The following is a 22746-nucleotide window of genomic DNA, read 5'->3' as shown; positions in this document are numbered from 1 at the left end:
CATGCTGAGCTCTTTTAACTTAAAAAAAAAAAGTTAATAAAAGTAAACAACAGAAACTGTATTGTAGCATGTATGTGTATTACACAAGGAGAAAAGATATTGAAGTAGGAAAACATGAGATACACCTCTACCCCGATATAACATGACCCGATATAACACGAATTCGGATATAATGCAGTAAAGTAGTGCTCCGGGAGGCGGGGCTGTGCACTCCAGCAGATCAAAGCAAGTTCGATATAACGCGGTTTCACCTATAACACAGTAAGATTTTTTTGGCTCCCGAGGGCAGCGTTATATCAGGGTAGAGGTGTATTAGGATGTAATATAGTAAAAGCAATGGGTGTTAAAGAAATCCATGTTTCTGAAAGCACAGTTTAACTGTTTTGGGTTCTAATACTGTAGAGTTTTTGGCACTCTTTAGGGCCAAATCATGTTTTAAGTGGACTAATTTATTGTTTTAACATAACTTAGCCCAAACTACATTGGTCAGATGAACTGTTACAGCTCAGTGCAGCCACAATTGTATGTTAAGTCATGCATAAACATACATAATATATTTCTTTAAATTTGGTGGTTTACCCATGCAGAAAGTAAATGTTAGTCCATTATACTGTACCTTTATAGCAGTGGTTCTCAAACTGTAGACAGGGCTGGTGTTAGACTTGCTGCGGCTTTGGCCCTCCTGCCCGGGGGCGGGGCGGGGGGGGCAGGGCAGGGCTCAAGCAGGCTCAGGTTTCAGTGACCCCATCCTGGGGTCGTCTAGTAATTTTTGTTGTCAGAAGGGGGCCACGGTGCAACAAAGTTTGAGAACCACTGCTTTATAGCATAGACAGCTGCATCTTCGTTTCTGATCTAGCATGGTATGTGAACAATCACACTTATTTTTTTTAAAAAACTTTAAATATATTTACATTAAGACTATAATGAAGAATACTGGTTTCTCATATTAGAAGAACTAGAAGTCAAAGTTAAGGCAGCTACTCCACTTGAAGGCACAATGTCGTCCTCTAAGTTTATGTCTAGGTACTCTATAAAACTGCATGAATGATAATAACTTACTACCTACTGTATGTTCAGAATAATACCCAGTGCTTACATTTTGGTCACTTTGTTTATTGCCCCACCTTTTGGTACTTTGGATCAGCGCTTGCTCAGATAATCTACTAGGATTTCTCCTTTATATTTGAGCAAAACCTAGTTCCAAACTTGACTGTTCTAAACATTTATTTAGAGCACATATCTTTTTAAACAAACTTGATTTTGTAATCTGTGATAACTGAATCTTTGCTTTTGCATCTCTAGTCTCATTTCACTGCTCCAATGAGAAGAATCACTAAATAGCCTAAATTGTATGACTTGTACTGTACATGATATTAGTTATCAATCAGTGTGTTGAACTTTAAACTTTTGGACACTGAAATTCTGCAGCAATCCCAGGAAAATCCTCAGGAAGCAAAACACTTGAAAATGTGTCATTTTCCTAGAGAGTTTCAGCCTTGGTTTCAGTATTCTATGTGTTACTCAGAGGCCCTAGAACTTAACCTTTCCCTTAGCTCTAGATAACCTTTTGTTATCTGTGGTGTTGCACTTGTGAATTATATAGCCACACACTCTTCTTTTCTCACAACATGCATATTATTTTAGCCATATAAAGTACTTAGCCTAGCCATAGAACTTGCTATTGCTACGCTTAACTTTGTGATGATGGTGTGGGAGTGGGAGAGAATTACTTGGACCAGCAGAATTTTCAAAGGCTGCTCCCATCTTCTCATAAATCATTCACAATTGGCCAGATCCTCAGCTCGTGTAAATTGTCATAGCTCAGTTGAAGTCAATGGACATATGACAACTTGAGTCAGGTGAAGATCTGGCCCCTGAAGTTCCCTTGTGCATATATTTGTTCACTGATATCTTTATTTATGGAACTCTGTAAACTTGTTACAGTTGCTTTAGATATTTTGGAATCAGTTACTCTGCTCTCTTATTAGCTTCTAACCAAAACAAGTGGAAGTGTTATTCTTAGGAGTGACAGTAGATAGTGAGTAATCATTTGCTGTGATGTAAACCTATAAACGCATGATACAAAACTCAAGGGTGTTGATAAACAGTTTATTTCTTTACAGTTTTTTAAAATGAAAAGATGATTGTTCAGTTTGTTACTAGTAAGATGTACTCATTCTCTTACTTAGAACTTAAGATGCCAGTTCCTACATCAGCTAAATCTAGTCCATAGAGCGGCTCAATTTCACAAGTATAAAAAACAGAACTTATTTAAATTAAAGAATTGACCTTTAAGAGGTAGGGAAACCATGGCACTTTGGTTTAGCAGTTTTCTCAATCTAACAAAGACAATACATAGGCTTTAAATTGAATTTTAAAATTTTCCCCACCACATTATGATTTTAGAGACTTTAGCTTTAACTATGATTTTAGAGATTTTGGGACTTTAGCTTTTGAAGTATTCTTTTAAATAACAAGTATTTGGACAAATATGAACCATGGGCTTTGTGGTGTGTATGTGTGTGTGTGTGTGTATTATTTTTTTTCTTTTCAAAAGAGAGAATTTGTAAGAAACAACTGTTGGTCCTAAATGGAGATACCTCAACTATCTTCTTAAATTCTGGATTGATTTTCTTTTACTAGTAGATAACACATTGTTGAATGGCCATTAAATGTTTTACTATGGCAATCTGTTACTCAACAGTAATGCTACTTCACTTTTACCCTGATTTTTTCCTGTTTTCTTCATGGAACAGGCTGTAATGCTGAGACCTACCCAGGTTCTATTTTAAGAACTGGCAACAGCTAACTTTGTAAATAAATAACATGGGTGAGAGTGCTTTCTCCTCTCTATACAATAAATTTCTGCTTCTCTGTTGACTTTTGAATATAAAGTCATTAAAATAATTTCACTGAGCACCTGTTGGGGTAAAGTAGGACATGTCTTCAGTATCCTGTTAAAAGCAAAAATGACTCTTTACACTCCATTTTAATAACTGGTATTTATGGAATTTTATGTGTGGAACTTTGCAAACACAAGAAATTGTCCCTGTTTCAAAGAGTTTAAATCACATTCAGGCGGGCATATACCTTGCCAAGGATACATTTTTTTATATGCAAAATTTGTAGGGAATGATTACAACATGGAGGAGATTGTTGGAAGATTACATCAAGTGAAAGGGTTGAAGAGGAAGTGGACTTGGCTGATTAAATTGGAAGCTGTCTAAAGGTAAGGGACAGAATGAAAAACATTGTAGGCTAAAAACTGGAGAAACAGCAGGTCAAAATGTCCCAGGGATTGGGACATTTTCTTGCAGTTCCACTTTCAGGATCATAAAACAGGAGTGACAGGTTTCAGAGTAGCAGCCGTGTTAGTCTGTATCCGCAAAAAGAAGAACAGGAGTACTTGTGGCACCTTAGAGACTAACAAATTTATTAGAGCATAAGCTTTCGTGGACTACAGCCCACTTCTTTGGATGCATATAGAATGGAACATATATTGAGGAGATATATATACACACATACAGAGAGCATAAACAGGTGGGAGTTGTCTTACCAACTCTGAGAGGCCAATTAATTAAGAGAAAAAAAAAAAAAAACTTTTGAAGTGATAATCAAGATAACCCAGTACAGACAGTTTGATAAGAAGTGTGAGCATACTTACAAGGGGAGATAGAATCAATGTTTGTAATGGCTCAGCCATTCCCAGTCCTTATTCAAACTGGAGTTGATTGTGTCTAGTTTGCATATCAATTCTAGCTCAGCAGTCTCTCGTTGGAGTCTGTTTTTGAAGTTTTTCTGTTGTAATATAGCCACCCGCAGGTCTGTCACTGAATGACCAGACAGGTTAAAGTGTTCTCCCACTGGTTTTTGAGTATTTTGATTCCTGATGTCCGATTTGTGTCCATTAATTATTTTGCGTAGAGACTGTCCGGTTTGGCCAATGTACATGGCAGAGGGGCATTGCTGGCACATGATGGCATATATCACATTGGTAGATGTGCAGGTGAACGAGCCCCTGATGGTATGGCTGATGTGCTTACATCTACCAATGTGATATATGCCATTTTTCTCTTAATTAATTGGCCTCTCAGAGTTGGTAAGACAACTCCCACCTGTTTATGCTCTCTGTATGTGTGTATATATATATCTCCTCAATATATGTTCCATTCTATATGCATCCGAAGAAGTGGGCTGTAGTCCACGAAAGCTTATGCTCTAATAAAACAGGAGTGGTGATATGGCCTTGTGGGACCTGGTGAGGGAGAGGCAGCCAAGCAATTTGCTGATGTCTCCTTATGGCAGATGTCCAGTATAGGTACTTGGTATGGGTTGTCAGATAAAATGGATTGGAAAAGGATTTGAAGGAAAACATCCCTTAAGGGAGCTCCGTGTGTGTGTGTGTGGGGGGGGGAGGGAGTTTGGGGTTCCTGCATCCTGTACAGCTGTCCACCAACTACCCTCCTTTTATAGCCCCCTTTCACCTGATATGAGGGGAGGATGGTGAAGTACCAGCATAGTATTGCTTTGACTTGGTTGGGGATTATGTGGAAACAATTAAGGAAAGGATGATTGACCTGCACTGTCGAACTTGTTGCTGGGGTCTCCCAGATATTTTAGGTGAATACAGTTGCAGCTTTATTAAACCACATCCATTGCCTCTTGTCTGTCTTCTGACATGGTCGGACAATGAAAAACAATGTTAGGCTGAGACCTGGAGAAACAGCAGGTCAGAGCCTCTCAGGGATAAAAGAGGATGTGTTGCACGAAGTCGTCAGATAGTGGGAATGCTCACTGGACGTCATAAGAAAAAGATGCCAATGTCAACAGTTCCATAGCAGGATGGGACGGGGGGTGGCACTGACTAATGATTACCATCCTCTGGAGCGGTGCATACATTTTCCCAGCCTCTCTCATCTGACAAGCAGTAAAGCTAGTAATCTTTCATCAAGCATGCCAAACTGTTTTTTTCCCCTCTCCCTTGGTGCTTGTTGAAGTTTTGCTATTTAGAATGTGGGATCATGAATTTGATATGATATGGCCTCAGAAAAGGGCAATGCACTTTTGGCTTCCATGCATGGATGCATTGCATCAAGCTCAAAGGTTCCTTTCTATGTGGCTCCAGTGTGAGTATACTGTGAATGTTGTGTTCAGTTCTGGGCACCTCATTACCTGAAACATATTGACCAATCAAAGGGCATTACAAGAGCAACAAAAGTGACTAAAGAGATTGATTTGAGAGAAAAGACTGAACTAAATGTGTAGCTTTTATAAAGGCATGTTACAACTGCCAGAAGAGATTAGAAGACGTAAGTCAACAACTATTTGAAGGGTATATATACCAAGGTGAAAGAGGTATTAATTATTTAGTTATAGCTCCTTATCTTAAGAGCAATGAGATGAAATTAATAAAGGATATTTAAACTGCATATAAAGAAATACATTTTAATATGGAGATTTCTTTAGACTGTGGAATAGTCTCCCAAGGTAAGAGTTGAAAGCTTAGTCAGTTGGAGAATCTACAACTCTTCGATAAAATATTTGAAATCGGTATGAGGAATAGTCTTGCATGAACGGGGAAGTGGACTGGAACTAATGACCTTATAGGTAACTTCCTGTTTCTGACTTCCATATTTTTTTTTTTTTTTTTTTTTCACATATGATTCTGTGTCCTCTTTTAACGTGACGTATGTACAGGTCTATGCATACCCTGTAGGACACCCTGTACATTTCTTGCCGTTTGTGTGTATCCCACAGCTAGAACTTGGTCCAACTTTCATTTAAGTTAATGGTAAAATTCCTATTGATTTGAATAGAGCAGGATGGAGCCCCTAATTCTAATAGGCTAAATTTTGTGTTCCTTTAATTGAATGGTTGGGCTGGCAGTTAAACTTGCATACAATATGGAAGTACAGGATGCCTCTGTTTACACATGCTTGCTTTCCTGAGCTTTCCAATTTTTTTTAATGTTAATGCCTCATATTTTTCAAGCATTATAATGGATTATCTCAATTGCTGCCCTGTTTCCACCATTCTCGTATGTAGCAGTAAAGAACAAAATGTTTCCAGTGCCATTGTGACTGGAGCATAATGGCAATGTGGGAATGTGTGGTGCAAACTTAGTTACGTTTCTGTTTTTAGAATTCTTAATTTGTGCAGGCTAAACTGTTTAAAACATTTTGCATCCTGAATATTCAAACTGTATTTCTTTTATAGTGGCTTATATTAAAAACATAAGCATTTATTTTAGTGATTTATATCAAACACACTTTTGAGGCGCCTGCGTGTCTTACATAAATAAAGTTGTGAATTACAAAATAAACTGAAACCTCCACCCCTCACTGCGAACTCCCTGCAACCATACCAGGAAAAGACAGTGAATCATAAAGTTGTAAGTCCCATGAGCAGGGCCAGCTCTAACTTTTTTGCTGCCCCAAGCAGCAAAAAAAAGCGCCCTCCCCCCCCCCCCCCCCGAGTGCCGCCGGAACCCCCCCCCCCGAGTGCCGCCGGAGCCCGCCCGCCCCCCCCCGCCGAGCGCCGCGCCCCGCCCCCCTGCCGAGCGCCGCCGGAACACCCCCCCCCCCCCCCCAGTGCCGCGCCGCCAGAGCGCGCCCCCCTGTGGAATGCCGTGCTGCGCTTCCCCCGCCGCCCCTTACCAGGTGCCGCCCCAAGCATGTGCTTGGTTGCCTGGTGCCTGGAGCCGGCCCTGCCCATGATGAACTAGAAAGTAAGAGAGAGAGAATCTGTCACAACTGAGATTTGATTTGAAATTAACACTGATTTTGAGATTTAGACCATAATTTTTAAAATAAATGTTTAAAAAGTTGTTACAGTTGTGAACAGTTAATACAACTACACTCCTTGAACTGGTATCTCTGAAGTCTGAGTATTTGAAATGAATGACTGGTTTCAGAGTAGCAGCCGTGTTAGTCTGTATCCGCAAAAAGAACAGGAGTACTTGTGGCACCTTAGAGACTAACAAATTTATTTGTGCAAAATAAATAAATAAATTTTGTTAGTCTCTAAGGTGCCACAAGTACTCCTGTTCTTTTTGCTAAAATGAATGAGTTATAGGTAGGGCCAGCTGTTTGCGTGAGTCCTCATGTTTATAGTGGTTAGATACAAAATACAGAGGTACCGTAGCTATTGAGAGTATATTCTTAAATGGAGAGATGCTCCAGAAATAGTGAAGCTCTGAAAGATTGAGCGCAAGAGGGTAATTGCTAGTTGACTAAAGTTATCATTCAATATATGTATCCTAGTGATACCCAGAGGCTTTGATCAACAGCTTTATGAAGACATGGGCTTTGTCCCCAAAGAGTTTATAATCTAAAATCACAAGTGATATAGGAAGGGTGCAGTAGGAGGGGACACATTTATAACTTTTATATAGACATATTTACATTTTCAAAGGTTTAAATTATTTTTACTTATAAAAATGTATAAATGCCTAATAACCCCATCTGCTCTTCGAGCCAGACTTGTACGTATCACAGCTGAGGAGAAGTGGGAAGAAATATGTGGTCTTATAGGTCAGTTCAGGGAGAGTGCTCAGTGTTGAAGACACTGTTCAAATTTTAGTTATTTATTTAAATAATCTTTTAACTTAATATAAAACGAAGTAACAACTCAGAGTAAACTATGGAGGTAGGATACCAACATGAGTTTAATCAAGGTGGGAGCTACTCAGTTTTCTGAACTGAGGGTGTCATATACAATTACTGGTACTTAACCTGTGACCAAGTGGTATATAGTGTAGATTATGGCTTCAGAGCCTGGGTACAGAATCTTGAGGCCAGAGTTGCTGAACAGAGACATAGTTATTTTTCGAGGTGGCATATAAGGACAGCGTAGAACAAATCCATCTCAGAACTGGCTTCTCTGATCTCCAGTTGAGAAAGCTTTTCTTATCTTGGGGGGGGGGAAACCAAGTATATGAAGGAAGAGTATCTCTTCATTTCAGAAGTGAAGTAGAATGTCTGACAATGAAAGAGGATGCTAACATAATAGAGTAGGAATTACTGAAACATGATGGAAAGATGAAAATTAATGAAATAATGTAATATTGGGCTATAAACTATGCAGGAAGGACTGACTTGGTCATAGAGATAGGGATCATGGAATCTTTTAGTTTTACAAATAGAATGTTAATGACTTGTGAATCTGTTTGGATATGGATAGAAATCATAAGTCATAAAAATACAAATATAGGCTAAGATCATACTACTAGTCTTCTGATTAGGAGAAGAATATTGAATACATAATGTTGAAGGACTTCAAAGAGACAGTTCAGTCTAATAATACAGAACTAATGAGTGACTTCAGCTGCTTGCATACAAACTGGTCAAATGTCACAATTGGACACCTTTAATTGTCTTGTTCTTGTAACATCTAGGGCAGGTCTACAATTAAAATGCTGCATCAGTGCAGCTGCGCTGATTCACCTGTGCCGCTGTATCACTTGAGTGAACAGACTCCTGTGCTGACAGGAGAGCTCCTCCTGTTGGCATAGTTAATCCATCTCGGCGAGAGGCAGTAGCTATGTTGATAGGAGAAGCACTCTACCGCTGACATAGCGCCGTCTACACTGGGGGTTAGGCTGGTATAACTACATCGCTGAGGGGGGTGGATTTTTCACACGGCTGTTTGACGTAGTTATACTGCTATAAGTCTCTAGTGTAGGCCTGGCCCTAGTTCTGAGCGCCAGAGGAAAAGCTGTTCTTGTCAGAGTCCAAAGTGATGCAGAGAAGTGGTTCAAGAAGTAATGATAGTTGAGCCACTAATATCTGTATTAAGTTCAACCTTGGAGGAGTGCTGTATAAAAATCTAGCAATGTGATATTAAATTTTACAAAGGAGAGTTTTAAAAAAGGTGAAGAAGCTAGTTAAAAAGTCATTAATTTTGAATGTAGGGAAACCAAAATCTTTAGACTCAACATGGAGGATACTTAAGCAACCATAACAGAGTCTCACATATAGGATGTTTGTCTGTTTTTCTTCCCCTTTCCTCCTTGCTTTTTTTGTTGATGTCTTTTTTGGGAGGTGAGAGTGGGAAGAAAAACAGACAAACCCCCTATATTTTGATGACAATGTTAAATGGCAGGGTTCAAGAGCTTTTTTTTTGAGCCCAACATATCCTTCAGAAAGGGAAATCCAACCCTTGTGAAGCCAAAAGGTAGGAGCCTAACCTGTCGCTGGGAAATACAAGATGGAAATTAGGAGGGATAAGAGGGGAATTTGAGGAGGAAATAGACAACGCATCACAATTATTTATTTAAGTATAGTGTAAGGAAGAAGAGAATTGTGTGTCTGGTGACCTACCAAAGGGTAAAGATTGCTGCTGAGGAACATAAGGACGTTGCAAGGAAGCTAAATTATTTTTTTGAGCCAAGCTTCACCAAAAGAATGTTGGGGAGATCATCTTTATTTCCTGAAAAAGAGTAGAACTGTCAAAAGTGGATGTCCCGGAACAAACTGATAAATTAAGAGCAATAAGTCATTGGGACTGGATAGTATTTATCCATGAGTTCTGGAAGAATGGAAGAATGAAGTTGCTAAACTGCAAACAAAAGTATGAAATCTCATATTAAAATCAGTCCATTCTGCAAAATCTTGGCTGTTCATCCCATATTGCCTCAACAAGGTCTGGAGGAAATGCACGTAAACTGACTGCAGCATGTAAAGCAATGCATTCTAGGATATGTGACACCACAGAGAGCTGTAAGAAAGGAGGACTGGGCAAGCCATTTACATAGGCGTGATTTGAGATTCCATCTTTGGAGAGTAAAAATAATAACTGAGGAACATCCAGACAAACTGATGGCTAGGCTGAACGCTGACATAGTTATTAGCCAAACATAGTCCATGGCATATGTGGATACAACTCATTTTTAGAGCCATCTGTTGTTAATTGTTCACAGATTTGATTAAAAGTTGGCATAGACAGGGCCTTAATAATCTCCCCATTTTATTTGGCTGGGTTTGTTTATACTCACCCCAATCTCATGAAATCTGTCTTTTGCTGGTGACATCGAGGGTTGGCCAAACAGCTAAAAAGTGCAATTAATATTTAAATAATTGAGGGCTCTTTCCTAGAAGAGGCTTAATGTAGATTCAAACTGCTCCCTTTCAATATTGTTGACCAGGCTTCATCAATGAATTTGGTCTACTGGTTAGATTATTAGCTTCTCTGGCCTGGGCTGGGTAGTGACTGGAAGTGCGGCATCTGAAACAAGTGCTTTGTCAGTAAAATGAATAGGGTCCTCTTTAATTAACTTTTTGAGAAAACATATGTGAACTGAAACAACTGAAACTCTTCTGACAGTAAAAACAATTTCAGTAAAATGTTGTGAATTTCACTAGAAGATTAAAAGAATCCTTCTCCTATCTTCCTTTAGGAGAAGTGTTTAATATTCATCAAGAGCTTGGTCCTGCACCATTCAAGATTATAGCAGTTTTTCCATTGATTTGAATGAAAGCAGGATTAAATTCCCAAATAACAAATCTTTACTGATTTTATGTGATGCCAACAAGGAGTGATTACATAACTGGTAGCCTCTCCTCTGTGGTCTGTTGTATCTTGTAATGTGCTGTATTTCTAACCCACTTTGCCCACTGTGCCATAAAGACATCCTTTTTAGCATCCCACTGAGAACTAGAGATATACAAGGCAAACAGATCTTAGAGTGGCACCTTACTGTAAATGTATGTATTATTGGCTGGGGAATCTGTGATCACAAAATGTCCTCCAAGCAAGGCAACTCTTGACATTTTTTGGCATTCAAGGTAACTTTCTTAGATGATTTTAAAAATTAGTAACTTCAGCACTAGTTGCAGATCTGTTTTGGGATTCTTTGTCTAATATCCCAAAGTTCACAGATACAAATACTTTCATAAAGACTATTTTAAGTATGGGTGTGGCAGTACACTTATGCTAAAAAACAACATTTCTGTGTTGTCGTTTTATATCATGTTAGAGGAATCAAAACTCTGCTTCAGTTTTCAGAAACTGTATTGTCTGACACTCACAGGATGTGTTGTAGATGTGGGTTAAAATTTTCAAAAGTCCCTAAGTCACTTTCGAAAATGGGACTTACAGACAAAGTCACCTACACACTTTTGAAAAATTCTACCTGTTATAAGCTATGTAAAGAAATTAGGTCTCGTGTGGCAATAAAACCTAGTGGCATGGTTACAGAATTACTTCAGTTACACCTCCCAGTTTCAGGGTATCATAACTTCCTGAAATGTTTCTGGGCTGAAACATTCTGTTTGGTGTGAACCCAGATGTGAATTTTCTATTGGAAACTTGAGGAAGTCTTTTTGGCCACCACAGCTGGATGATGATGAAAACAAAATTCTAATTACCCCTTTAATGTCATGGCAGCAGCAAAAAATTAAGCCCGAAATGTACTTAATAGCCTTTATTGGGCATTAAATCCTGGTAGTAGTCCTTAATGAAGAGTTGTGCCTATGTGAAGTTTGGGCACGACATAGCACTCCTTTTCAATTATGGCATAGTTTTGTTAATTTTTTTGCTTCAGTAGGCAATGGGGTGCCTCTTTCCCTCCCCCCCCCCATTCCATCTTGTATCAATACTGTGCCCAATCCAATATTAGAAGCATCAATACGTAGCACAAATGGTTTGTTAAAATCAGGGCTGACTAAAACAGGTTCTTTAGACAAAGCATCTTTTATATTCTGGAAGCCTTTCTCTCAAGCTTCTGTCCATACCAACCTGCCTAGTTTCCCTTTTTTTGTAAGGTCTGTTATGGGGGCCACAGTGTCACTAAACCCCTTTACAGACCCATGATAATAGTTGGTCAGACCAATAAAGAATTGGACTTGCTTCTTTGTTCTAGGGGCAGGTCAGCTCCTAATGGCCTCTACTTTTAAGGGGTCTGGGCGGTGGATCAATGCACTGCCCATCCTGTGCCCTAGGTAGGATACCTCTGCAGCCCTCGTTTTGCATTTCGAGACCTTGACAGTGACAAGTTATGATACTATAACTACAGATATCAGCTTTCTGGTTAAAGTGCATTAGCAAAACTCTGTTCCTGATCTGAGATTTTCTTCGCAAAGGGTAAACCCCTTTCTTTACGTAACTTTCTAAAGTCTTTTGAGTTAAGATCCTCATGATTGTGACTAGTCTTTAAATTTCATATTGAGCGTTTTAAGGGTTAAACTTTTAAATAGTGTTGGGTTCTAATCTTTAAGCCCAATTGACTTGTGGCACGTGAATCCTGTTCGACTATGCCAATTGTCACATGGTCTGGTATGATTTACAATCTCCGGTCAGGCTATCAGAAAACAGGACAGACACCCCAAACTTGTGGTATATTCTATAATTAGATTTCACCAAACCAATAACAAATGTGTGCTCCTGGATTACTATATTAGTCTTACATGGAGCAGACAGTCCACTTAGGTTCTCCAGCCCCTCTTTACTACCCAGACAAAGTGGACTTAGTGATGAAAGTTTATTAAAACAAAAAAGCCCCTCACATTAGGTTACTACCAACCCCAGACGGTCAGTCACTTATCCACAGTATACATTAACTGGGGGGTCATACACCAAAGACAACACTGACAGCCAATTTCTCTAGTAAACTAAGGCTATGTCTACACTACAGAGTTTTGCTGACAACAGTTATGCTGCTTTAATTAAACTGCTGTTGCATATCTACACTATGCTCCTTGTGTCAGCAGAGTCCATCTACTCTAGCGGCTCTTGCATTGACACAGAGAGCAGCGCACCGTGGGTAGCTATCCTACTATGCAGCTGGCCGCAGGATGCTTTGGGAAGGGTTTGCAATGCCTCATGGGGCAGGTACAGCATCACATGATGCAGGTTTCTGAATCCTATCATTCCATGGGCATCCTACTAGACTGCCAGCTGCTTTTCAACTGCAATGAGGTGGGGAAAGGGGAGACTGTGTGACAGGGAGCGTGTGTGCGCGCGTGTAGGGTGTGTGTGCAGGGGGAAGTAGGGTTGCCAATTTTGGTTGGATGTATTCCTGGAGATTTCATCACATGACATAATCTTTAATTAAAGTTCAATCTTTAATTCCTGGAGACTCCAGACCAATCCTGGAGGGTTGGCAACCGTAGGGGGGAAGAGACAGAAACTGCGTGTTGGGGAAGTGTGTGAGAGACTGTGTGTGTGTATATATAAGAGAGAGTGTGTGTGTTGGGGAAGTGTGTGTGTGTGTGTGCATACTGTCTCTTTAAATTCAGACAGCAGCTTCAGCAGTCTCGCCACACACCCTGCCCCCGCAGCACCCTGCTCTGCCTGCCTGCCCGGGAGAGCTACATTCCACATTAATGGTTCTCAGTTCTCCCACAGCCTCCTCAGTGCTGGAAGCGGCATCCTCAGCAGCTCTTTGAGCTCTCCAGGCTGAGGAAGGTCAAAGCTTCCTGGAGCTTTGAAAGGGGAAGGGCACATGCCTGCATAGCTCGATGCAGGGCAGCTGAACTCAAAACAATGAGCAGAGTGGTCACGGCAAGCATTGTGGGATACTGAGGGAGGCCAGGTATGTTGACAAAATGAATGGCAGCGTGTACACTGATGCTTTGACACTTGAACTTTGCCGCAAAAAGCTTTATGCCTCTCGTTGAGGTGGTTTTATTTTGTTGGCAAAACAGCAGAGTTTTGCCGCCAAAAGTAGCTTTGTAGTGTGTACACCTCCACTGTTTTTTGTTGGCAAAAGGCAGCTTTTGCTGACAAAGCTGTCTAGTGTAGACAAGGCCTTACTAAAGGTTTATTAGCTATGAAAAAGAAATGAGTTCTTGAGATGTTAAAGGAGATAAAATATACTAACAGGTGATTCTAAGGTTGTAAGTCCAATATGATAGCAGAGATGTAGTAATCTGCTAGTTTTTCATATATCTCTCAGGGTTACCTAGAATAGCTCTGGGGATCTCTGTCCAGTTGCTCAGTATTCCAGCCTTTCCAAATCCATCAGTCCAGAGATACAGGATTACTCCCTGGATCCAGTCTTATAGTTATCTTCCCTGGAAAGCAATCTGGCAAGTGTTTCCATCACAGCATGGGCTTTTCCTCTGTTGACTAAACACAGTCTAAAACAATGACCCATGCTTTGAAGTTAGCATGCTTTTTCATTTACAGTTCCAAGGCTCCCATTTGATGGATAAATGTAATGTAAGCACAATGTGATAGCCAGAAACAGTCCTTCATTAATTTTTCATGAAGCTTTACACATTAAGTAAAATCACATCCTAATACTAACACACCTTTGATTTAGGATTGTCTAATTACAGGGTATACACAATGTAACTACATGTAACGTGATAGCACACAACAGAATACATAAGGTGAAAACAAAACAATCATGATTTCTTTTGATCTATTCTAACAAGTGAATTGGCTTGAACACACACTGTGACATTTTATTATTTATTTATTTATTTATTTGATATTCACATACAGGTGAATTGCTCTAGTCTGAGCTGGCAACCTGCTGGACAGCACCACAAGGGCACCAAGTGGAACCTCAGTCTGTGAAAATTTAGGGTATGTCTACACAGCAGAGAAAACCCCACATGTCTAGTTGCTGTGTAGACATACCCTTAAGGTCTCCCCTTCTCCTTACAGGCATAAGATCTACCAGCCATATCTTGGGACTCTTTTACCTCTGGAAGCTGACCCTTGTAGCCTTTGTCCATAGGGGATGCAAGTTGCAACAAAGTAAACATACCTATATTTCGCCTAATGTGAAAATTCCTATTCTTATTCCTTTCAGCCTAAACTGTGCTTTCACAATGCAGTGAGGCACAGAAGGTGAAAACCCTCTGGACACCCTCCTAATTTGTCCCAACAGGAAAAAATTGCTTTCTGTTTCCTCAAACAGGTGATCAGTCAGATGCAAGCAAACTGGGACCACAGCTCAACATATCTAAATCACAGTGTGGAAAAGAGCAGCAAGAGAGCTGTTGGACACCTGGGAAGGCTTTAAATAGACTGAGAGTTAATTGTCTTCCTCTCCCCAGCTGGCCAATGACACTAGTGAAGACCCTTCCCTTTCTTAAAGCACAATTCCACATGCACTTCGAGGCATGAACAGGGGCTAAGCTGCGGCATGTTCGAGCACTTCCTCTCTGCCTCTCTCCAGGAGTTGGCCATACCCCCATTGGTCCAATCCAATTCCTCTTCTTCCCTATCTTTTAATGTTAAGAGAGGCGTGACATTGCTTTAGAGCAGCCTGCACCTTATTTCTCAGCCTGAGAGGGCCCAGCTGCTATCTTGTGTGTGTGTGTGTGAGAGAGAGACTGCAGATGTGTGAAACACCTGTAGCAGAATCTTCCTGAACTGCCTAAGACAGTGACTCTCAACCTTTCCAGTCTACTGTACCCCTTTCAGGAGTCTGATTTGTCTTGTGTACCCCCAAGTTTCATCTTTCTTAAAAACTATTGGCTTACTTTTGTATTTTTTGTGTCTGATTTTATGCCATAGCACATTACTGAAAAAATTGCTTACTTTCTCATTTTGTCTGTATTAAGTTTTAGTTTGTACTGACTTCACTAGTACTTTTTATGTAGCCTGTTGTAAAACTAGGCAAATATCTAGATGAGTTGATGTATCCCCTGGAAGACCTCTGCATACCGTGTACCCCTGGTTGAGAACCACTGGCCTAAACATCAGGGCCATGAGAAAACTGGAGTGAAGAAAAAAGTGTGGATAAAATCATCCTTGTGAATAGTTAATAGTACAAAATCCTTCATCTGCTCTTCAGTTAAAACCAGTACTGCTTGATGTTGGATTAGTTGTCTGCAGTTTAGAATATATTCTTGGGAATTTATCACAGAACGTTTTTCCTTTCATTTTAGCATGCTTTCAAGGAAAATTAGTAGTATCTTTTATGAGAGCGAGGCTCAGTCTGCAAGTTGAGTAGTCTCTGTGCTGCCATTCTGTAACTGCCTTGGAAGTGCTATGAAATAGAACACCTTTAAAAACACTGTATTCAAAAAGGGCTTTGATGGTTTTCTGTGTATTTTTTTTTTTCCCTTTTTGTTTTTTATTGATAACAAAACAAGTCTTGTTCCTGGTACTGGTTCTCTTCCTAAAATTTTCCTCTGTGACATCACAATTGACTACTGTATAAGTAATTCAATGATAAACATAAAACCATGCCTTCCTTGTGGGAATAAGCATCAAGAGCAGATGAATATCTCATGAGTAATCAAATAATAAAGAACAAAGACAGTTGAATTATTTCTAGGTGTTTTCCAATTTTCAGCAGCATCTTAAAGGTGAACTGTGAAGCAAAGGCAAAAATTGTGCCCTTTTGCCTGCTCTATGTATAAAAATGGCGTCCCAAGATTGCCCTTCATTTGTTTGTATCAGGGGTCGGCAACCTTTCAGAAGTGGTGTGCCGAGTCTTCATTTATTCACTCTAATTTAAGGTTTCACATGTCAATAATATATTTTAACGTTTTTAGAAGGTCTCTTTCTATAATATATAACTAAACTATTGTATGTAAAGTAAATAAGGTTTTTAAAATGTTTAAGAAGCTTCATTTAAAATTAAATTTAAATTAAAAAGCAGAACCCCCCGGACTGGTGGCCAGGACCCGGGCAGTCTGAGTGCCACTGAAAATCAGCTTGCGTATTGCCTTTGGCACACGTGTCATAGGTTGCCTACCCCTGGTTTATGTTTTCTGTGCCAGGACTTTCCAGTTCTTGGTTGCCTTTCCTTGTGGGAGAAATTTGACAAAGGCTTGTGAAGGACTGGAATAGTGACATCACAAGAGGATGTAATGAGGTGTACTCTGTTCCTTGAAATGTGGTGGGATAGTTTTAATGGTTTGGCTTAGATTACATGCCCATTCAGTGGAAAAAAACCTCCTCTTATGTGGCTGGCCAGATGTAAAGTCCAAGTGTATAGGAATAAGAAGGACTACTTGCCTGCTTTCTCCCTCTGTGGAGCAGTTGAGCGAGGAAGTAGAATCTTGATGGGGAATGGCTAGTAATGCAGCGCATAGAGAAAGCAAGGGAGCAAAAATGACTCAGAAGTGTCTCTAAGTCACAGTTTCTCAGTTCTTCTCCTGGATCAGTACAGTTTATGTACCAGCCCACCTCATGGCTCTGCCTAATGTCGGATCCTAGCCCTATAAAAGTGAAGAAGAATTATTAAATCTGTGAGCAGATAATCCACTTGTCAGACATACAGACTAAGGTTAGACCAGGGGTTGGCAACCTATGCTACGCGTGCCAAAGACGGCACGCGAGCCGATTTTTAATGGTCCCGGCAGCGGGCTGAGCCGGACCCTGGCAGGCAGCAGCATGCCATTAAAAATCCTGCCTGACCCAGCCCGCTCTTCTCCGCCCCCGCCTACCGCTCTCTCTGGCAGGGGCAGAAGCAAGCTTGGTCCTGCCGGCTGCTGCTGTAGGGCAGGCTCCGCCGGCAGCCAAGCTTCCCCCTCCCCCGCCTCATCCCCCAGTGTGCTGCGTCGAGCCCCGCCTCCTCTCCCTCCCTGCCGCCGATGGCCCTTGCGAGGGAGGGGAAAAGAGCAGCCCCAGCACCCTCACTGCTCAGACCGGTAAGGAGGCGGAGAAGAGGCGGGGGAAGGAGGGTAGGAGCGGGGCATATCCCTCCAGCCCCCTGCCGTGAGCCACAGGGAGCACCCCCCTGATCCCAGCCCACCCCCTCTGCCCTGACCCCTGCACCCCCCTTGTACCCAGTCCCCTGCTTCCCCCCACGACCCCATCCCTGATTCCTGCACCCTCCACACATACCCAGCCCCCTCACACCCCCTGCCCTGACTCCTGCACCCCGCACATCCCCACCCCCCACCCTGAGCACCAGGTTGGCAGCGGGCTGAGTGGGGCCAGCAGCCGGGACCCTGGCTGTCAGGAGCCAGCGGACGGAACCCCAGACCGACAGTGGGCTGAGCCGCTCGGCCCGCTGCTGGTCTGGGGTGCTGGCCCTGCTCAGCCCGTTGCCAGTCTGAGGTCCCAGCTGCTGGTCCCGCTCATCCTGCTGCCAACCTGGGGTTCTGGCTGCCGGCCCCTTGCCAGCCGGGGTTCCGGCCACAGGCCCCGCTCAGCCCGCTGCCGGCCTAGGTGAACGGAACCCCAGGCTGGCAGCGGGCAGAGCAGGCCGGTGGCTTAAGCTCAGCATTTTAATTTAATTTTAAATGAAGCTTCTTAAACATTTTGTAAACCTTGTTTACTTTACATACAACAGTAGTTTAGTTATAGTCTATATATACTTATAGAGAGAGACCTTCTAAAAAATGTTAAAATGTATTATCGGCACGCAAAACCTTAAATTAGAGTGAATAAATGAAGACTCAGCACACCATTTCTGAAAGGTTGCCGACCTGTGTGTTAGTGTACCTTAATTTCTGATGTTGGTACTCTTGATACTGAAACACGGGGCTGATATCTGTAATAGTTCTCCAGAATTTCCCCCCCTATGGTCTGGGTGAATATCTGAATTTAGTAGTACTAGAGGGTTAATACTAAATACTTAGTTAAAATATTTCCTGACATCTGTGTCAAGCAATTTACCTGTCTTGATCACTTTATAACATTGGTTCTGAGCCAAGAGGTCATAGGTTGTAAGCTTAATTATAGAGCTCGGCATAGTGTATGAAGTGACAGTGGTGAAAGGCTGAAAATTGGAGTGGAGCGTTAGCTTGAGAATAGATCTGATTTCAGAGGAAACAAGTTCTTTCGATGCAATAAATGATCACGCCATTAAACGTGAACTCGTTTTGGTAGCCTTTCCCTTTATTTTACTTTGTATAACGAAGGGAAATAGAGGCTTGTATCTTATTTGTGGTGATAATGTGTTTTTGGGCAGTGTTTGAAGCTCTTGTCTAAATTGTGAACTACTGCTCAGATTGCATGTAAATACTGTGTATTGTAAAAGTTGCTAACTGCAATAGGCTTCTTTTCAGGCCTTCAATGCTCATATAATGGTAATGGGACAGTGAATGGCAGCTTGTTACTTTGCTTAATTTTTTGGTAATTAAGATGAAGCGTGCAGTCCCAAATGTTTTGAGCAAAATTCAATTCCAAATAATACTTGTATAAAGACTGCAGCGGAGTAATGTTAGACTGCATTATAGCTACATAATTGGTCTCCATTTAGATTTTAAGGGACGCTGTCAACTTACAAAAATCACGTATTGGAAACCTAATAAAGCTTATGCCCAAATAAATGTGTTAGTCTCTAAGGTGCCAGAAGGACTTCTCGTTATTTTTCCTGATACAAACTAACACGGCTACCCCTCTGAAACCTAGTGTTGGGTGGTAGATTGCGATTGTCTCTTACACCATCTCCTGGTAACAATACCACTGGAAACCTTTCTCCATTTCCCCTGTCTGTCACCAGTACCAGAATTATTTTGCTTCAATCTGTAAATATAGAGCTAGTCAGGGAGCTGGAAGAAGTTGTGGAAAAAAAAATCAATGTTATAAAGAGATCATCTTCAAAGGCAGTTCTAGTGTTTTTTCTGGTAAATCTAAATTCAAATTACAGCATTAAGTATACACTATTAAAAGTCTGTTTTTATTGCGTTAGAAAATAATGTTATCATGTATTGATATGTAAATAAGCATCTTTATTGGCTTATTATTTGTTATCTTTTGTTCATTGACTGAGTTTTTAAAATGGCTCTCCTGTTCCTTCAGAATTACTTCTAGAAGGAGACTGAATGGGGTAAAGGGTGACTTATCAATGAACAAGGATTAAGAAGTGATGTTCCAGCCTACCATTTGGAGGGAAATATTAAACCAAAAGTCTTTCCTTGGTCCGCTTGCGCTTGGCAAGGCTATTCCTTGGCTGGGAGGGGAGAGGGAAGAAGTTACTCCCTGATATTTTTCATTTTAATCTGGCCTAAGTAAATATCAAATCATGAAAACACGGTTATTATTATTTTAACCTCTTTTACTTTGCTGTGTGTCAGTCAGATATGATTATTTATTTGCTAGGTGATTTGTCGATCTGATATTTGTAGAAGCTGATGTGATTTTTTGACTAATACTGTGAATATAATTTTGTCTGGTGTACAGCACTACTTGCTCTTTTAGTTTAGCTTTTATATTTCACACATTTTTATAATGCATGGGATGTTATGTGTAACAATATTTTTAATGGGTAACCTTATTAAAACAAATGTAATTACAAATATACATATGGACTACTCATGTTTTATAAAAACAACAAGGAGTCTGGTGGCACCTTAAAGACTAACAGATTTATTTGGGCATAAGCTTTCGTGAGTAAAAACCTCACTTCTTCGGATGCATAGAGTGAAAGTTACAGATGCAGGCATTATATACAGACACATGGAGAGCAGGGAGTTACTTCACAAGTGGAGAACCAGTGTTGACAGGGCCAATTCAATCAGGGTGGATGTAGTCCACTCCCAATAATAGATGAGGAGGTGTCAATGCCAGGAGAGGAGAAGAAGTGAGGTTTTTACTCACGAAAGCTTATGCCCAAATAAATCTGTTAGTCTTTAAGGTGCCACCAGACTCCTTGTTGTTTTTGTAGATACAGACTAACACGGCTACCCCCTGATACTTGACATCATGTTTTATAGTTAGGTATAATGAAATCAAATCTCTGCAACGTGGCCACACGCAGCCTATCAGGGTAATCCACTGGCAGGCTACGAGACAGTTTGTTTCCCATTGGCCGGGAACAGCGAACCGCGGACACTAGGCGCTGCAGGCAGCCGTGTCTGCAGACAGTCAATGTAAACAAACTGTCTTGTGGCCCCCCAGCGGATTACCCTAATGGGCTGCATGTGGCCCGTGGGCCACAGGTTGCCCACCAATGCCATGAAGGCTAGTTTGTTGTTTTAAATGAAAGCTGAGATTCTAGCAGCTGGGACATCACAAAAAACACCAAATATTGTGAAACTTTTTAAGTAAAATTGCGAGAGTTGTCAACACTGAGTCTCTCTAAGGAAGAATTGCAGTTAAAACAGTACTCAGTCCATTACCTAGGCCGTGTAGCCAAGTTGGGTCCTGGTTCAGGCCAAAACAGAATTGTTGCCAACTCGGTGGAAAGAGTTAAAGTTTCCTTCATAATGCTTTTTAGAGCTAGCTGGAGAATGCTCCCAACAACTTCCCCAGGCTTTGGATCAGATCTGCTAGTAAGAGAAAACTATTAATTTAGGTGTCTAATCAAACTTCTGGTGTAGAATTTTTCCTAGAAGGGACTTGGAAATAAGCCCGGGCAATACAAATATATCAGAAATATAAAGCAATTTGCCTCAATGAAAAAGGAAATTGACCAATATTCATATACAGTGCTAAGTAGTCTTATAAAAACAGTTCATTTTTGATTGCTATGTGCAAGATAAAGGTTTTTTTTTTTTTTTTTTTTTTTTTCCCCAACATACTGAAATCATGCTTTTTATTTACAGGGAAAAGGACCTGGATGCTAAATTTATTATTTCAATGGAAAAAAATAAAACAACAATCACAAATATAAAGGTGAGTGTTCTCATTTGGGAAGGAAAAATTATAACCAAGTTAGCCATCAAAACAAGGTTCTGATAAATAGGTAATTGATAGTATCCATTTGATATTAGGGAGAGGCCTTTGGTCTCTGGCTTATCTACATCTTTGAAGTGCTGTCTGGAGACCAAGATAGGGAAGTTACTATTGTTTGTTGTACAAATAGGACCTGTTTCTTAAGTATTCCTATTGCTGTGGCCATTCACTTAGCTGGAGGATGAGTGCTTAAAATGGAGAAACATTTATACCCTGTTTCTAATGAACTCCAATTTTCCATCCTGCTGTACAAACAGCCTTCCAAAATTGTAGTGAAAACATACTAAATCAGGTGGAAGGTCTACTTGCCGCTATTTACTAAGATGATTTAAAAATCTTATTAAATTTTTCTTACTTGCCAAAAGACAACTAACTGCACCAGGTATGCAGAATTTTTCAAGGTGTGCAAAACTCACCTGCAAATATTTAAAGATATGTTGATGTTCTGAAAGCCTCCAATGACAAATGTTAAAGAGGCTTTCAACACATAACTAATTTAAAATCCTTTAAGGTCCTAGTTGTGCTGACCATCTCTTACATAAACCATGCTATTACATCTGCTATCAGGAATTAAGCTGGATGTACAAATACCCCAAAGGGGTTATACCATTAGATTTGTATTTATATGGGGTGGCTTTACAAAGACTTTCTTAATACACATGGCTTCTGGGATTTCAGAAAAATGTATAAAATGAAATATATTGTGAATGTATGTGAAATAAATGAAAAAATTGGTGAAAGATAGCATTTTATGGCAAGTTATCTGCATGCACTCTTGCTATCCTCACCACAGATGTGATAGCTCAACATTGTGTATAGTTGGGCAGCACAGAAGTAGGAATTGGCTGAGATTTTTATTTCAAAAGAATTTGAAATGGGAATGAGGGAAAGGTACAATAAAGTTAAAATATTCTAAATAATCATGCCTCTGTTACTTGATGGATTCAGCAAATTAACATACTTTTAGCTTATTTAAATAATGCTACATAGTCAAATATCTTTAGATGTTTTTCTTTGTGCTATGGTAGCACCGTCTTATCAGTGCTTTATAAACACTGGTCCAGTCGTTCTCAACCAGGGGTCCGGGGCCCACTGGGGGGGCTGTGAGCAGGTTTCAGGGGGTCTGCCAAGTAGGACTGGCAGTAGACTTGCTGGGGCCCAGGGCAGAAAGCCGAAGCCCCACTGCCTGGGGCTGAAGCCTGGGGCGCCAAG

At 40.7% G+C, this 22746-nt stretch overlaps 1 protein-coding gene across 5 annotated transcripts in view; it reads left to right on the top strand.

Annotated features, from left to right (window-relative positions):
• Positions 1-22746, top strand: part of KIF16B (kinesin family member 16B) — a 217322-nt gene that overhangs the window by 5799 nt on the left and 188777 nt on the right. For 4 of the 5 annotated variants that reach the window (XM_054023261.1, XM_054023262.1, XM_054023258.1 and 1 more), the window contains exon 2: positions 21405-21474. In XM_054023261.1, coding sequence (XP_053879236.1) covers positions 21405-21474 — 70 coding nt within the window. Of the gene's footprint in view, positions 1-3206; positions 3230-21404; positions 21475-22746 lie in introns of those variants that run through there. The other variant, XM_054023260.1, reaches the window with a different exon arrangement.

Source organism: Malaclemys terrapin, chromosome 3 (genome assembly GCF_027887155.1).
Source record: "Malaclemys terrapin pileata isolate rMalTer1 chromosome 3, rMalTer1.hap1, whole genome shotgun sequence".
Lineage (NCBI taxonomy): Eukaryota > Metazoa > Chordata > Testudines > Emydidae > Malaclemys > Malaclemys terrapin.
This window is presented reverse-complemented; position numbering and strand designations above follow the sequence as displayed.